General features: G+C 46.6%; 1 protein-coding gene across 2 annotated transcripts in view; it reads right to left on the minus strand.

The window, feature by feature from the left end:
- Window positions 1–16190, minus strand: part of LOC311026422 (pleckstrin homology domain-containing family G member 1) — a 33296-nt gene extending 17106 nt beyond the window's left edge. Inside the window, exons 1-2 of one of the 2 annotated variants that reach the window (XM_084029983.1) lie at window positions 15908–16190; window positions 1433–1992 (exon numbers count right to left, since the gene is read on the minus strand). In XM_084029983.1, coding sequence (XP_083886109.1) covers window positions 1433–1843 — 411 coding nt within the window. In that variant the 5' untranslated portion in view covers window positions 1844–1992; window positions 15908–16190. Of the gene's footprint in view, window positions 1–1432; window positions 1993–9427; window positions 9824–15907 lie in introns of those variants that run through there. The other variant, XM_084029982.1, reaches the window with a different exon arrangement.
- Window positions 16191–18180: the final 1990 nt, after the last annotated feature.

The raw sequence follows: 18180 nt of genomic DNA on the forward strand, positions 1-18180 counted from the left end.
AACGGTCATGTTAAAAGCTCTATTCACACAGATACAATCGGTGCAATCCATCCTCTGTGCACTCACTGGAACCGTCATTAAAAGGAGTGAAGAAAGGCTAAATGCATGTGGCTGGTGAAGAATTAGCTGTCTTGCCATGTAAGTGTGGTCTACCAGGGCTGGGTGGTCTGCTCCTCTAATGGCAATAGGTGGTCTGCAGAGTAGAGGCAGTACAGGGTTGTTAAGTACAGCTCCTAAGCTCTGCTCAGTGTTTTCCTAACCCACTTTGGACATTGTTATCTCAGAGCTAAATCCCTCTATCCAACTTCCTCTCTCTCTCTCCACCCCCCCTTCCCCTCACCTCCAGGAGCAGCAGGAGATGTTGGGACATCGATCAGGGGTGACAGGCCGAAACCGCCAATAACCAAACTTCACTCTTCTGAACCCGTCGCTCGGGAATATGAGTTTCCTGCTTTCTTTTGACAACAGCCACACGTTTTTAACCCCAACTGCATACAAGTACACACACTGGCCCGCGAACCGACGGCCTCGAGTGGGGGAGGAAATGAATGCGTGATCACACGCTCGTACACACGTGCAAAATGCAATTTAATAATAGTGGACAGCGTTGGTCATTTTACATCACACTCAATCCGAGCTGCAGAATGCAAAACACACATCGCACGTGTGCGCCTCATTTCTTTGCTGCGCACGATATGAATTTTGAAGACTCGAACCGAATACAGCTGAAGAGAAGAGGAGGGGAGCAACCTTTGATCCAAAACACTGCACCCAATCCTCAACAAAGCCACTAAAGCACTGACTAGAGGCAATGTGTATCCTGCCAGTTCAAAGCCAACCTCACAAAACGAGTGTATTCATTTGAGTGTGTGCATACGGGATTTTGTGTGTGTGTGTGTTTAAAAACCGTCTAAAGTTTTGAATGTGTGCCTGCAGCACAAAGGCAGTGGTTTCGTGTAACTCGGCTAAACCCCGCCCGCGAGCGCAGGTGACCTTATTGTATTGGCGGTTCCCAGCAGGCAACGAGGTGTGTGTGTCACGTGTGTGTGTGTGTGTGTGAGGGACAAACCACAAAGACATAAAGGATGTGTGTTATCTGGTGATTTAAAGCCCCGTATTGCTCCTGACGTTCCACCGCTGCCTGGGCCTCAACAGGGTCAGCGGGGGAATATTTTAGTTCAAACATGGGACCTTCAAAAGATTTTAAACTGTCTTGCTCCTATTTCAGTGCCTACCTCTATTTATGAAATAAGTGGGGGCAAGATAAATCTTAGGGATCCAGAAATTATTTACAGAAAAGCACAGCAGAATAAGATATAATCCTGCAAACACAAAATAAAGACACACTTGAATTCCTGTCCGATTCTTCCACTTCCAATTTCTTTCAGCTTGTGCGTAATGAACACGTTACTGTGGTCGAGTGTTTCCTTACCTCTACGATGCTGCGTAGGTCCTGGACGTAGGTTCTCTCTGTGTCCAGTATCTCCTGCACCACCCGGTCCACATACGTCCTAGGCCCCTGCACCTGACCCGTCCGCTCTCCTCCACCCGGACCCACCTCGGGCTCTGAATGTTCTGTCGGAGTCTGTCCACTGCCCTGTCGCCCCTGTCCCTTCCCCGTCTCCGCCCCTCCATCTTCTTCCTGGCATCCCAGCTGCCGGGCCGGGACCAGTTCCAACCGAATCGCCCCGGAGTCCTGGTCTGAGGTCACCGGGTGACAGTGGGGGGCGGGGACGAGGGTGGAGCGGCTGCCCAGCGAGCAGTGGCTGTCCCGGGAGGAGGCGGAGGAAGAGGTGGAGCTGTAGCTGATCGGCCTCTCGGCGCTGTCGGGCGAGGAGTCCATGCTGAGGGCGGAGCAGTAGCGCGAGGAGGTGTGGCGGAAGGCCGGGTTGCGGAGGCAGCGGGCCGGAAAGTCGACGGAGCTCAGGACTGATCCGGAGTCCGGGACTTCAGGAAGGGGAGGCAACGCATCAGGCAAGTAGTTGTAATCGTCTAGGGAGGAGCAGATTGAAATGGTTAATTTTCAAGCATGGAGATGATGGAAATGAGTATCACTCGTTACCATGGGAACCTTCCGAAGTTGCTCAACCTGGGCTCAATGTTGCATGAACCACTGTATTCAAATATAGCTCCTGAACTGGACCTCCTGGTTTGTATGTCGTGAAGCAACGCAGCCCTCCGAGTCGTTGTGGTATCTTCGGTCAGAATTTCCCCTAAAGTGAACAATAGCTCTACCTATAGCATTTTTTAAATATATGGTTGTCATTTGTTATCATGATGCCGGGTTATAATTACTGCAAACAAATAAGACCATCTAGACAAGCTGTTTCTGACATAAATATTAAATCTATTAACCTAAATCACATGACTCTAAAAATGAATGCCCTAACGATCCACTGATGCTGTGCAGTCACACTGAGCACGGCCGTTAAAATTCAAATTAAATTCACGCGTTAGACAGACACCGACTCTCATAGCGAGCGCTAAAAGGAACTCACTGTAAGTAACTTCTAACAGTCACAACACCACTTTCATATTCTCACAGTCTCGATCTGTTCAGCGTCCCGATTCCTGACATTCCAGCCGACCGCAGCCGGACTGACCACCCGCCGTACGGGGACCACTGGCCCTCCCAGAATCCTCCTCGTTTTCCACCCAAAGAAACATTTCATGGACACACAGAAACTGAATGTAATGCAAGCGGTAAATTACGTGCGAGAGCATTTTTTGCAGCGAGACAGAAGAAAAGATTGAGTTTAATGACGAGATTAGGAGTGTAATGCTGAGAACATTCGGAGGTCATGAATGAGAAGCCTATTTCCACCGAGGAGAGAGAGGTTTGTGTGTGTGCGACTACAGGGGTCTATTTGGCGTCAGGCCGGTGCCAAACTGGCTCACAACCTTGTGTCTGAGGAGAGATCCGTTAAGATATGATTACTGGCTCCCGAGGGCCTCGAAGCTGAAGGGAAACCACACATGCAGCGTATCGGACAGGAGCCTTCCAAGTTTCCCCTCTGTGTTTTCCAAGGTCTCGCTTCACAGAAAGGCCAGCTTTGATGGGAAGAACAGGGAGCAAACAAACAGAGCGGTGGAGCGGTGGAAGGGCAGCAATGAGAGAGCTGCATAGCGGCTCGGTGGGGGTCTTTATCATCAAAGCTGGGTACACCAGTGACCCGGCAGCTCTGGTGTTGTGGCAACACTGGGGCACCGGTGGCCTATAGGACGGTGTCGCTCTCTGGCTGCCAGCAGCACCGGCTCAGCCTAAACCTGTCTCACTTCAAAGCGGCGGAGATCACAGGCTCGCGTTCCAAAACATGGAAATGTGAAACTGAGAACAAGCTCAAAGAATCCCGCTCCCTCACCTTTCAAATGGGCACCTTGGAGGTCTTTGTGCTATGGTGACGCCCCTCCAGCAGCAGCTCGCTCGTCAGACTAGCCGTGGGAGAGATCACAGGTTCGATTCTGGCAACCCACGAACACACTGATACCAAGTTACCCTAACCTGCATTTCCCCTCTCTAGCTGGGTATTTAATACCCAAGTGTAGTCTTTTTGGCCACTAGGGGCAGAAGAACAAGCTTAAATCACTGCATCTAATGTTCTCTCACGCTTTTATTTGCACTCAGAAGGTAACCCAAGTGTTTGGAAATCTGGTTTTTGAAATCCACATCCGACAAGGAGGAAGGAGTCCGCTACGCCGAATTGCTTTCTCTCGTTCTAATTCATCTCCACCGCCGCCAAGAAAAGCAGGAAGGAGCGTCCAAAAAAAAAACGAGGTGGCACGAAATTGTATTTTCTTCAGACGAGTTGGGAATTGATTGACTGTGCATGCGTGTCCACGTGTGCATCCATCCAAACGTGTGCACTCCCCGAGCCTGACCCACTTTTTAACAATTACAGATCAGAAAGGAGAAGGAATCTGCTGGGTGAAAACACACACACACACACACACACACACGCTTTCAAGTTACCGTACACAATGCACAAAGGGTTATATTATATTACATACCATGACATTAATAGCTAACTGGCCATGTCATTTGCCCTTTGACAAATCTATAGTATATCCGTTCCTTATCACAGTAAGTGATATATGTTCAACTATACCGCGTGTGTATGTTTCCCCCAAACTGCATTTACTTTATCGCTCCACAGATAACACTAACTGAGCTAATAACTTAATGGTCCTCACGGCAGCTTTTGCGTAAAAAAATAATGGGTGGGCAGGGTGTGCACACGTGCAACCTACACACACACACACACACACACACGGAGAGCAAATACGGAGAGGAACCGTGTTTCCGTTTGCTATGAAACCCAAACACGACAGAGAAGAGATTGCTCCATCTTGTGTTTGCCCAGTCCCTCCTTCCCACCTACAGCTTCGTGTTTGGGGCACACCCTGGCCGTTTCCTGGGTGAACTGGCTCTTGTGCACACAGCACCCCCCCACCCTACTCCTCAACACACACACAGACAGTGAGCAAAGATGGCCGAGCTTTTAGTTACCCCCCCCGTCCAGATTATGTTCCACCTGATCCCTGTAAATGATCTCTAATTATGCTCCTAAGCATGCAGGTCGGGACTGTTTCTCCTCTCCGTGTGTGTGTGTGTGTGTGTGTGTGTGTGCCCGGATTAAGATAGTGTGTGAGGGCTGTGTTTTTTCAGCCAGAGCCTCAACAACTTGGCTCAATAACGGGTTTTCATTTAACTCGGGGGAAAAAAAGGACAAAGAGCAGCCCGGGCGCTTTATTATTCAGTCAAGTTTAATAAGGTGAACATCAGGCTGGTCTGGAAGGCAAACAGCGAGATCTGGGAGGAACCAGACTGAAGCAGACAGTGTACACACCGGGTACAAAACCCCGACTAAATACCGTGAGTCACATGTGGTGTTTTTTGCTCTTCAGGTTACAAGTAAACACAACTCGCTCACAAAGACTTGCCATCTAAATGTACGCGTTTAGAATTAAAACAGAAATCTGTATGCAAGAATCTGAGTAGTAATATGATCTTTAAAGCACCATCATGCCTACAAACAGAATACTCAACTTCCATGATGTCATGGAAATGAATTTTCATTTGAGATACAATTAAAAGCAACTATTTGGAAATGCATGTTTTTCTATATTGTATATTATCTTCACTTAGTCCCTCAAATATAAAAGGAAAAGGCACTTCCCATTTAACTCTTATTATTTGTTGCGAATTAAGATGCAAATACAGCTAAGAATCAATCAAAAGCACACATGAAACATCAGAACACTGTCTGTTCACGTTCATTCAAACACGTATATGACTCGCCAACCTCGCTACCGGGCCAGCCAGGTTTAATGACTGATGCTACACTTAACCCGTCCACTTCAGCCGCGCTCTTTATGGTCACCTGAAGTGCTCTTTACGCTGGAGTGGTCAGCAAACAGCTGTCAGCACCCTCGTCTTTTTACAGCCCTGATGATCCTCACAAAAAAAAGCTCAAACGACTCTGGGAGTGTTTTTAAACTAGTTTCCAGTATTATGTCACACAGATGGATACAGAATCTTTATTCTAGGTTGCGTGGTGAACTGACAATGTTTGGTATGTTTCAGCAACGGAGCGTACACGCAGCTTCCAGGGAGTATCCCTCAGCAATAAAAGTCAACCCTGGAAAATCAAAGAGGGGATTTTACTCTGGAAGGACTCGAACTTTGAAAAATAGCCACTTGGGTTTGGCTGGCTTTCAAAGCTCACATTAGATCTGGCTGAACTTTGGAAGGCATTGTTGCTGCAAGAGGAACGGTGCAGGGTCAGTCTGGAGAGGAGGAATGATTTCAGTGATCAATGAAGGATCAGATAAACTGTGGATTAGGTGAAGAGGGGCCACATATACAGATCGGGTTTAGGTAGTATGACATTTAAAACGAAGATAAATAAATCAAGAGGATGGTGCCTTCAGGTGGCGCTCGACATGCTAAAATGTGACACGTAAATTTGCCTCTTTGAACAAATGCTTACTCTTGACATTACAACGTGTAATTACCTCGAAAAGCAAAGCCAGAGACTTTTCCCTCTTCAGATCCATTTGCCATGAACTAAATGACGACGACCAAAAGGCAGCCACTGCACACGCCACCAAGTAGTCACTTACATGACCGAGCCACAAAACCACTCGTTTGGTTAAATGCACTGTGCTACTTTCTGGTGTGAGGATGCATTAAGAAAGAGTCACATATCATAGAGACGGGGGAAAGACCCCGCCAATCAGCTGACAAACCACCTTCCTGCTTTTCCTTCCGTCTCACCCGCATCCTCTCTTACTTCCACTTGCTCCCTCCATGAGCTCTATGAGCTCCACAGGACATTCCTATGGGCTCAGACAATGCCAAGCGTATACTTTACTATGTAAAAATACACATCGTCTGGCCAGTATATACAGCTGTGCCGTAGTCCACCAGGGCTCATATTTGGTTTTGGAGCACACGTGATCATAAGACTTCTTCCTATTGGCACTCAAAATGCTGAGTCTCATCCAAAGGGACCTTCTAAGAGGATGTTATGATGTCATTAAACCTTTAAATTGCCTAAAAAAGATTTAGTGGATGCATTTTAATTTAATTCTGAATGTCCATTCAGGATGCAAGCAGGAATGGCAGCTCCTGCCTGTTTTTGAAAAGAGAAAAGTTCCACCTAAAACACATTTAGGATTAAAAAAAGGAAAGCGAACATCCAACTGAAACAGACAAAAAGAAAAAGGTGCCATATCTGGTCTCAAGAGAGCATGAAGTAAATCAATCTTCTAATATGAGGCCACTGACCAGCTCAACTACTTGAAATAGTCTGTTAAAAAACAGCTGCAAGACCTGAAAATTGCTCAAATTTGAGTAAAAAGCCTGGAGACAGAAATTAGTTAAATGACAGGACTTGACTGCACATCTCCCACTCTTTGGTCATCCTTGTTTGTCCGTGTGGAACAGTGTTTATGCTGCAACCGACCAGATGCCGGCAGAGTTCAACGCCATGCAGCTCATGGCTGAGTTCACAGTCTTAAGGCACCACATGAGTTTGGATAGAAGCACCAGTAAGTTGGAAGCCAAAGCATTGCAGCGACATAAAGCCCGATGAGGTCTTTGTCTTCCTTTTTGGGAACATGTTGGGCTTTAAGCTGCGATTTAATGAAACCTGTTGGGAAGGGAACATGTGTGACTTTGAGAGAGTGAGAAATGAGGAGGAGAGGACCCAAAGGAATGAAAGTAGGAAGAAGAGATGAGAAGAAAGGTCAAAAAGGTCAAGCACCACCCACTCTTTTCTTTCCTCTTTTCCATTTCCCACTCGGCCCATCTCATTTTGAATCTCCTCATTTGTAGTCACTTTACCCCTTAAAGGTTTTCTAAAAAAAATCCTCTCGGCATCTTTTAAAGCACGAACGTCTGAGGGTTTTCGGATCCCTGCTGGCCGAGCAGAGAAACAGCAGCACAGCGTCCTGGCGGTTTGTTTAGTTACGGCCTCACTTCCGTCACGTCCACTTAAGGGTCAGTCTCCGATTCTGATAGAGACGCGGGCCTGATCTCAACTGACGCTAAGGACCTTTAAGTGTCACTTAGGATTTCACACCGCGGGCGAACAACTGAGGAGGAGAAGAACAAGTAGAAGAAGTAGAAGTAGAAGAAGAAGAGAGGGCGGCGCTGGGAGAGACAGGAGGCGTTTTCCCACTGAGCAACTCATCACCGGGTCAACAAAGAGCCGCGCTGGCCGGGACACACATCACAATGCAGATGTTTCGGGAGGAAGAAAGGACGAGAAATATAAACATTCCTTCTTCTGCGTTCAAGCTCCGACCATCTCAAGATGGTATTTCAAACATCTCGACGCGGTGAAGACAGGAGTTTAAACTGGAGGTGTGACTTAATAGACTCCTGTGGCTTTCATTGCCCCACAAAACACGGTTTACGTAAACACCCGCACAGCCGGGAGGCTAATTAGCAACAAATGGCTTTTTCTCACGATAAAGCAAACCGCCGAAACGCCCGCCTGGTGAAGATTCTCTGTTTGTCATTGGACGTCAGCGAGGAATGTGCAGCTGAGTTTGAGCTGACAGCGTTCGTGTTTCACCCTCTGTGGGGGGGGGGGCGAAATAGGAAAATGTCCACCTGCAAACTTACACCCCCCCTATTTTCAGACACACTCACACCCATCCTTGGGACTCGTGGCCTCCCTCGGAATGACACACTAGCCTCGTTCTTTGACCCCATTGGATTGCAGCCACTGGACACACACACACACACACACAAACACACACACTTGGGTGGACATCGCAGTCTGAGAGAATGAAGAACTATTGATTCGCTTTCAATTTTAGACAGATGACTCCTAAGGGACCTGCCCCTCCCACCCTGCCTCCCCCTCCACCCATTCCAGCCTACACAGGGCTGCTTGCACGTGAGTGTTCAGAATGGGGGGCAGATGTCCTCCCAGAGGACCGGGCTAGCAGGGTGGGAGGAGGAGGACGGAGGGGTCCATTGTCTCTGGCACCTCTAAACCAAAGAGTTTGCTCTAAACAGTAATTATTCTCCCCCCCCCCCCCCCCCCTCCCCTCCTCCTCCTCTTCTCCGTTCTACTCCCCTCTATCCCCATTTGTTGCCACCCCCAACTGCTGCCCTCAAGGCTCTAATTTGGGTCACAGGCTGCAGAATGGCATCCCAACACTCAGTCAAACCTACACCCAGCAACAGGAAGCCCACACACGTGCTGACCTTAACACACACGAGACAGAAAGCACAAACTATTCTGCAGTCTATTTTATTCTCTTACATGTGTTTGTCAGGGAAGCATATAGCTATGTTTTGTTTTCTGCGGTTTCCATGACATCTGAACCGCACCGCCAGATCGCAAAAAAAAGAAACAGAAGAAAGCTGTGTGTGGCATCATTAAGACGTCCGCGAGAAAGCAAACATTCAGCACCGGGGGCGAGAAAACAACCAGGAGACGCTGTTCATACAACTGTACAGCTGAGAGACGGACGCTAGAAAGGCGCTTCACACACCGCTGTCAGCTGAGGGGAAAGATATCACACACACACACACACACACACACACACGCACACAAAAGAGCCACCGAGTCAAACAGCCATCAACGGCTAATAAATGGAGCGTTTCCACTTGAAAAGAACCACATTCTGTATTTCTGGTGTGATGCCATGATAACTTCCTCTGATTAGAATCGATAGCTGCTTCGTTTCAGTAAACAGGATATTATTCTACATGGGGGTATGGTTTCAGTTACACGCAACACCTTTGACAGCAAGATCTGGTCCCACCACATCAGAGGATCACTTCACCTCAGGAACAAACGTGTGTGAGCGTCTATAATATGAACATGCTGGGATACATCACTGAACATATTTGAAGAAAGAAGAAGAAAGAAGAAGAAAGTAAGAAAAAAAAGCTGTTGCTTACCGGTAGGCATTGTGGCTTGGCTCCAATTCAATGGTAATTAGAACATATTAGTTTTATTAAAAAGAGGTTTAAAAGAAAACAGGATTTCCCAGAAAGGTCACATATTCCAAAGTGTACTCCCAGCAGAAGCCTGGAAAAGTTCCCTTTAGATTTCCAAATTCATTGTGAGTCCTTTCTGTGCGGTCTGCTCCTCCAAAATACACACAGGAGCATAAACGCTCTCAGGTTTTCTCCTGAACACGCACACACACAGCATACACACACCACACACACACATTCAAACACACTCTTCTGGCTGACGTCTTTTCTTTCTCTCACTTTAGTTTGCTAAGGATCTCCTCTATCTGAATGCCTCCCTCCCTCTCTCCTGTGGCAACACATCCACCGCCTTCATATGTGTGTCTAAAAGTGTCCATGTGTGTGTTTGTGTGTGTGTGTGTGTGTGTGTCAGAGTGAATGGCCTCTGCTCTCTCCTGCTCCCTCCCTGCTGGGTATTCCCCTCCCCTTGACTCCTCCTCCCTCTCTCCCGCAGCAAATTACAAGGAGCTGGGAGTTCCTCTTTTTTTTCTCCTCTCTTTCTTTCCCTTCTTTTATCTTCTCCCCCTCCCTCCCTCCATTTCATTCCCGCATCTTCGTCTCTCCTTCCAGAATCAAACTTTTAAGCTTCGGTTCGCAACGCTTGTACGGCTGGCGGCACCTATTGTGTGTGTACGTCTACTACAAGCTCAGCAGGCAGCCGGGCCGCTGCTGTTGGCGCACAGCTCCAGAGATCACACACATACGCACACTTTACAAGGAGGAGAGAGGAGGAGGATGGGGGGGAGGTTATGGCTGATCAATAGAGCCAGTTCAAACAAAAGCTCCTCGTCCACTGCACCGCTCATTGTGTCCCAGATCAGAGAAAGGCTGGACTGAACGAGCACCCAAAATGTCAGATTGTGGGATTCAAGGATGAACTACACTAACTTTCCAAACTTACTTTTGGCTTCTTTTTTTTTACAATCCCTTACTTTGGGAAATAAAGTGTTGACATTGTCTGCAAATAGAAACGCCTCAGTGCGTCTGTGTTTAAAAGGCACGCAGATTTTCACAAATTAAATTCACTTTTACTCGCCACACTCACCACCAGGGTAATTTGGTCTTCCAGACTTAAAAAGGCATACAACCAGCTTTACAGCCAGCCTCGTATCATTACAGTGTGGTTGTTATACAGAGTTAAACTTCTCTCCATCCAAAAGGCCCCGTCCGTTTGCTCTAGATCTTCTCCCAAAGTCAAAACAACCCCTGTGAGACCAGGCAGAAGGCGACAGAAACAGGAAACATTGCCAACTTTCGATACTTGAGCTCAAAAGTTGTTTGAGTTTTGTTGGTAAATAAACTATGTGTGTGTGTAAAGGCCTGAGTGACTAAATGATCCAATAATCTGCAAGAAAGACAAGCAAATATGAAGTCTAGATGAAATAAGTCCTTTTTTGTTCTTTGGACCCCTCAGATTGACCTTATGACCCCCTCATAGGTGTTGCGATCGCCCGGTTGGGATCTTCTGCTCTGAGGGTGTACAGTTTAAGAAAGCAGGCTGTCCCATAAAGAAGACACGCGGGAGACAATAGGCCCGCACGCTAAAGCACATGTGTCGACTATTTGTCGTCCCTCTTTAAAGACAGGGACTGGTCCCAGCAGCATGGGGTCCCGCTAACACCACCCCTTCTCCTCACCACACAATGATAGAGACCCCCTGGACTATCCTCTCACACACACACACACACACACACACACACACACACACACACACACACACACACACACACACACACACACACACACACACACACCAGACCCCAAGTAGCACGACCCCTCTCTCTAATGGTCTGAGGGTCCGTTGACCCACGACGCCCCTAAATCTCCATGCCCAATCCAAATACTGTGCCCCCCCCTGCCACCTCCACCCCTCACACAGACACACACAGCCCATAATGAGCACCTCGGGCCCTGCAAACACACACAGAGACGGAGCGTCTCAACTCCTTGGTTCAGCCAAGCACGACCTGTCGATGACAGAATCCTACAGCAGCAGGGCGACTTATCTGATCCCCGCCCCTCCCGCCCCCGTATGTTCCGACAGCCTCCCTGCAGGAGATCGACCCGGGAAAAAAAATATTGTTCCGCTTTTACTGGAATCGCGACATGAGCTGCAACACATGTAGCAGATGCAAAAGAGGATGAAAGGGGAGACAGTAAGGCTAAGGACATTGGGGAAACAAATCAAAGATTACCTCAGTGTTTTAAAAAAACTTGAAAACTTTCCTCAAAAGAGGGTCTCATGAAATATCCTTCACTTGTTGTGGTAAATGCACATTTTATAATAATTTTAATTATTGAAATAACCTGCTGATTATAGTTTATCAATCGTCCATTCTGTGTTGCTACTATTCGAGAAATAGTGCTACATTTGGGAAAAGTGCTAGATTAGAAGATTGATACCTGGTTAGCCTAGCTTAGCATAAAGACTGGAAACAAGGGGAAACAGCTAGCCTGGCTCTATCCAATGGTAAAAAACCTACCAGCACCTCTAAAGCTCACTAATTAACACGTCGTATCTCATTTATTGAATCCACGCATCAACATAAAAACAATAATTAGCTACCCAGTTGGATTATGGGAAATGTAGGATACATTTCTGGAGCTTGTTCCATATTAGGGACAAAGTTCACAGACTTTATAGTGGTGCTAAATTGCTGATTATTTATCAAACTAAATAAATGAATAATTGTTGCACTACTTGCAGTCAAGTCGATGTGTTTTCTCCCGACGCAGTGTGAACACCTTCTCAACGCGCCTCACTCGCTCCAGTGTCATCCCTCTCCACTCGAAACTACAAGCTACACACAGACAAACACTCTCTAACGGCCTCCGCGCTCCCAGTCAGAATTGATGGTTTGAGAGTTTGCGGTGTTGCCAAGATGACCGTGGGCCACGGCGCCGTGGTTGTCACTATGACGACAGCGAGGCATTCATCTCCAAGGCAGAGCGGCATGTGGAAAGACAGTGAGAGAGAGAGAGAGAGAGAGAGAGAGAGAGAGAGAAAGAGGGAGGGAGGGAAGAAATGCTTATTGTCAATAAACCACTCCATTCCTCATAACACTTGGGCAGTGCAAACAGTGAAGCAGGGCACAGGGTTCATACACACTCTATTCAACTTTTAGTGGTGCACGCACACACACACTCACTTGTGTTCCGACAGCATTGTAAACCCGACTTAAAAGACCAAAGCCTCTTGAAAACGGTTTGGTGTGTGCATACAATAAGAAATAAAAACTGTCCCCGTCCACTTAAACATGTCCTGGAGGAGGAGGGAGGGGTTGTTGATGGTTGTTGTTGCAGTGTGTGTGTGTGTGTGTGTGTGTGTGTGTGTGTGTGTGTGTGTGTGACAGCCTGACAGCTTCTTCATTTTCTCAGCTGTCCACAGTTTAAAGCGAAGGCTGCGTTACTGTGGTAACGTCCGCAGCACATAGCTTAACTGGGAGAATACAGAGGGACTGAGAGAGACTGTGTGACTAATGACAGCAGTTTGTGGGTGGAGGGGTCATTCAGATACAGTTTCCTCCTCCCTCTGTGAACCCTGTCCGTCTCTGTCACTGGCGAGATGGATCATCAGCAGACACAAGCTCTCTTTCTTTCTTCTCTCCTTCAAACAGACTCTTTAAGTGTCACAACGCTTGAAGGTGGGGGCATTTCGATTGCCTCTAAACGGCTCTCAACATGGCGACGCCTCATAGCTAACGGTGCTAACAGCGAACACGCAGGAACACGGACTGAGTGCACGCGAGGCCGGCCCGGCTACGTCAACAAAGCTAATAGAAGGTGGGATAACAACACACACAGAGGGACAGCACCTTCAGTCTCTGCTCAGACTCCACTATGTCTTTACACGGCAAATGTTTGTTCCTGCTATATTCATGCTCTGAACGTCATATATTGTTCCTTTAAAGCTTTGGTTCTTGCTGCCTGACCTCTTCATTAACCACTTAACACGGTTTTGACCTCTTCTCCCCCTTAGAGTAAAAACTGTTCCTAACTGACACTATTATATGTTACGTATCCAACTCCTCCAAATTTAGGAGAAATCAAATATACCAATGTTTTATGACAAAACACCTTAATATCAATATTGTGACAATATTGTAGAGTTGAACATTGGTGCCTTAACAGAATATTCACACAATGAGATTTTTGATAGTCATTATACTGACATTACTGATTAAGTGGGTAAAGGCAAATAATAGAATAGTTGGAGCAGAAAACCAGGAAAAGACAACACTTCACGACATCCAAAATCTAAGACAATATCAAGTTTCATTTCATGATATCGGCATAACACTGAAATTGGTTTCTTTGCTACCCAACTTAATTTGTCTGTGCCTTATCATGATCATGTTTAAAAGATACGGACAGTGACTTTTCGTTGGAAATGGAAAATTAACAGCTATCTCCTGTGTTACATAATATCATAGTCTGAGTGAGTCAATTTCTTGTAGGGACACATTTTATCATGTTGTTTTGCCCCAACTGAATTGATTTTCCCTTCCCCAGATTTACGAGTTTTCCAGATTCACTGACGGTATTCCCTCCGGCTGCAGCAGTCTGCTCGCGGTGCCAGGACAAGTCCAGGAATTTCTGACTCCAGCCGGCCAGAAATCTGACCGAGCCACAGGCTCGGCTTATACAAGGAGCAGGAATCCCTCGAATTTGGCCGGAGCGGAGGAGCGCCCGAGAAAAACAAGGAGTGTCTCCGCCATTCCAACAGACTAAACAACAGCGACACAGAAATAACTACAGCTGCTACGTCAACAACAACAAGGTCAACAGATAACGTTAGAGCAGGGTGGCACCGCGGCCACAGCCGAACCCAGGAAAAAGCATTTACGACGGGAGATAATATCAGTATTCAACTATGCAGCGAGATGGTTTTCACATTAAGAGACAAGGAGATCGCCGGGAGGAAGGAGCAGAAAAACAGGTGGTTTATAGGAAACAACAACTTTCATTTCCTGTCATATCGCTCGCTTGTGGGGATTACAGATGGAGATACCTTTACATATCAACATTAGAGCTCTTTTTATTGAGCTTGTGTAGCATGCAGTCGATCTTAATTAAATGTCAAGAATGAAAACAAAGTACCGTGCTTGTGTGTGTGTGTGTGAGCAGAGTCATTGTGTGCGGAGTGAGCATGAGAGCGTATGTGGCGGATATGCGAAGGAAGCTGTGTTTGGCCTCAGATTAAAATGCAGGACGAGGGTCCTGCTCCAGGAAAAGGAGACCAGCAGAGCGCAGACACCGGGGCTTTACTCCCATTAGGGAAACATGTGACACACACTAGAATAATACAGTATATATACAAATACAGTACCTATCTATATTAACGATACTATCGCAATATAAAATAATAATAGTAGTAATGTGCTTTATATGCACAATTATGTCATTTTTTTACCCAAAAGAATATCAGACATGTATTAAAAAGTAACCAAAGACAACACAGCCATAACAGGTTATCATAGATAATATGTGAACTGGTGTTTTATCGAAAAAAATCAAATGTGACCATTGAAAACATGGCGTAGTCTACAAAGCGGATCTTAGACACAAAAAATCTGACCTATCATTCAAACAACAGCCAGCACACAAGGAGGGAAACAAAAAAGAAGAAGAAGAAAAAGATGAGATTCAGATGACCAACAATAAGTGACAAAAACCATGAGACCATAAATCTTAATCATTAAGATTTATGGCTTCTGAGTCACACATGACAACGAATGAGTCCATCCCATTTTATGTCCCTCAGAAGCTGGGTGCTCCAGTTAGAGCTCCCAGAATGAGGACACACCACAAAGGAGAACACACACACACACACACACACACACACACACACACACACGTAAGAGTATGTGAGTTATTCTATATAAATACTATAAAATAAGGTAAAAACTGACAATAATTATGTTCATTATCAAACTTTTGTGACAGTTAACATCTCATTTACTATTATTAAAAGTAATATTTCCAACCAAAATATGTTAAAACTGCTCTGACAACATTGTTAAATCAAGTGTCCCTTCTTATTCCATAGAAATAACAAACACACTTGTTGATCATCATCTCAGATACGCCAGAAGGTGAAAGTATTATTATTATAATACGTCTATCCAGCATCGACTCCCGTTGGTCCAAACTGGTAGTCTAAGCGGTGCAGCAGCACCTAATCAGACGAGTGGGCTAAGGTGCCATTAGAGTCACGCTAAATTGACACTTCGGACCGAGTAATTGGAGGTCAGGCTGGATTTGCCGGAGTCGACCCCTGCAATTATGATTAAATGAAGAGTTGGGCCGGTGAGCGGGGGGAAAACTCTGCAACCCTGTCGTCGGAGTCCAGCTCTGTGTCCTGGCAGTCTACAGCGCCACACGAAGACAACGACAGCTCACCTCAGAGAGAGATCACTCGATCAGCCTTTCCTCAGCCGCTGGTATCCCAGTATCCCGTCGTCACAGGTTAGATCCATGTCCAGGCGTTCAAAAAGTTTCACACAACACCACACAGGCACAGAAACGCTGACTGAGAGGCTCGTGTCAAGGCGGCCCGGTCCGTGGTCCACCCCTCTATGAGGTCAGTTCAGAGAGAAAGAGAGACACTGAGAGGAAACAGGGAAACAGAAAGAGAGAGAGACGGGTGGGGGGGGGGGGGGGGGGGGCAGATGGAAGCAAAACACAACTGAACTGACTGCCCAGTAGGAGGGGAGGGGGAGAGAGGAGCTCGCACATCCAAGCAGCCCACTTCCTGACCAATTACTGCTGCAAGACTAAGTCTCTCTCCCTCTTTCCAACTGGGCCCTCTCTCTCTCTCTCTCTCTCTCTCTCTCTGCTCACTTTGCGGTGTGGGATTGCTGCAAGACCTGGACAGTGGCCAACGTTGCGGGCGACAGAAGTGAAATTAACACTGGGAAAAAAAAAAAAAAAAGCTAGAGCAAGCTGTCGCCGAAACTGTGACGCAAACACAAGAGGAGCGACGGCGATCGAGAATTGAACGTGAGGTAATAGTCATTAACGGGAGTGTGGGCGGGTGAGACAGAAAGCTGATGCAGGAGGAGAGAAAAAGAGAGCAGTGCAAGGACGGGCCGTCTCGTCCAAAAAAAAAAAAAAAAAGGAGAAGAAAAACAGGAAAAGTGGGTCAGATTACACAGGGCATCAATTTTGAGCCTCCTTCTGACTCCCCACTGACACTTTCAATACCAGAGCTTCTTGAGTATAAGTGGCTCGAGGGGGAGACGACCCCAACAAACAGCCAGTGAGCAGCAGAGATGGCAGGGCTCAACAGTGCAACCCGCTGTGAGCTGGTCCGTATGAGCAGACACAGAACACATCCAAGCCAGTGGTCATTGTGTGTGTGTGTGTGTGTGTGTGTGTAACGATCATTGTTCTGCATCCGAAACAGGGCAGGATGGAGGAAAGTCCCCTTTCTCGGAGCCAGTGGCTGTTGTTCCTGCCTCCACGTAGCGAGACTTCCTGGGATTGATGAAGCAGCCTCCCGGCCCCGTCAGCACACACACTTTCTCGCTTCCACGTTTTCACCCGTCCCAGACGTTTCATTTCGGGGGAAACAAAATTGCACGTGGTTGCTACATCGACCTGTGATAAAGAAACCAGCTCCGAAAACGAATGACCCACATCTTTATCGAAACATACACGTCGAGAATGCAGTGACTAACATGAGGGACTCTTCGCCCCTGCCATGTTTGACCTACTGTAGCAGTCGGTCAGCGACTTGCTGCTCTGATCCTAACCTGGATAAACCTACAAAACAGTGCCAAGCCACACCTCGCACTTTAAAACACACGGAGACAATGACAGGCATTGGTATCGTGTGTGAGGAAAAACAAGCCGATGGCCGGCTGCCAACAGGTCGGTCTTATCATTGTTTTTATTCTGCTTCAAGTTCACTATAAGTCAGTTTGTCAAACAGAAAATGAAGACTATTCAAACAGTTTAACACAACATTATGGCTTAAGGGTTATTCTGCGACTGAGTGATTGAGGTTTGAGGCTATAAAGAGCAGATAGGAAGATCCAGCAGAGTTTTGGACACAATTAAAATCCTCAGAGGTTATAGGACATTTTTCACTGTGATTTTCAGACCAAATTGTAAATCAACTAATAATAAATAGTAACATGTTTGTCTTCCAAAATCCAGCATGCACTGATGTCATACGCTACATTCAACTGTGTGATCATTCACAGGAAACCTGTCACATCCCATTCCAGATAAACTTGGGGACTTGCCTCACCAAAAAAAAAAGACTGAAATTCAGAATAAAATGGCTGCATGTATTGGAAAAAAGGAAAAGAGGTCAATGTATTTTTGGCTGAAGTGACTGCTGGATAGCATTGGGATCATTCAAGTGTTGACAGACTGATGTTTTCTCCAAAAGCGAAACAGAATAAAAGTGGGAATGTGAGTTACACAGCAGCTCGGGACCTCCAGGAAGGAAAGCCCCCATTTCCCCTTCCATCGCCGCTACTTCCTGCCCGTCTTCAGCTCCGAGTTTAGTGATGAAGGAATCAAACAGGATGTGACATCATCGGGCAGGTGAATCATGTGTCTTTGTCATTCCAGCGTCACCCAAAATGACACTTTTATCTCCTCCGCTCAGGGATTTCCTGGTTGCATGAAACTGACCGCCCAGGAAATGCTAATGAGGGTGA

The sequence above is a fragment of the Eutrigla gurnardus genome (assembly GCF_963514095.1).
Source record: "Eutrigla gurnardus genome assembly, chromosome: 16".
Taxonomy (NCBI): Eukaryota; Metazoa; Chordata; class Actinopteri; order Perciformes; family Triglidae; genus Eutrigla; species Eutrigla gurnardus.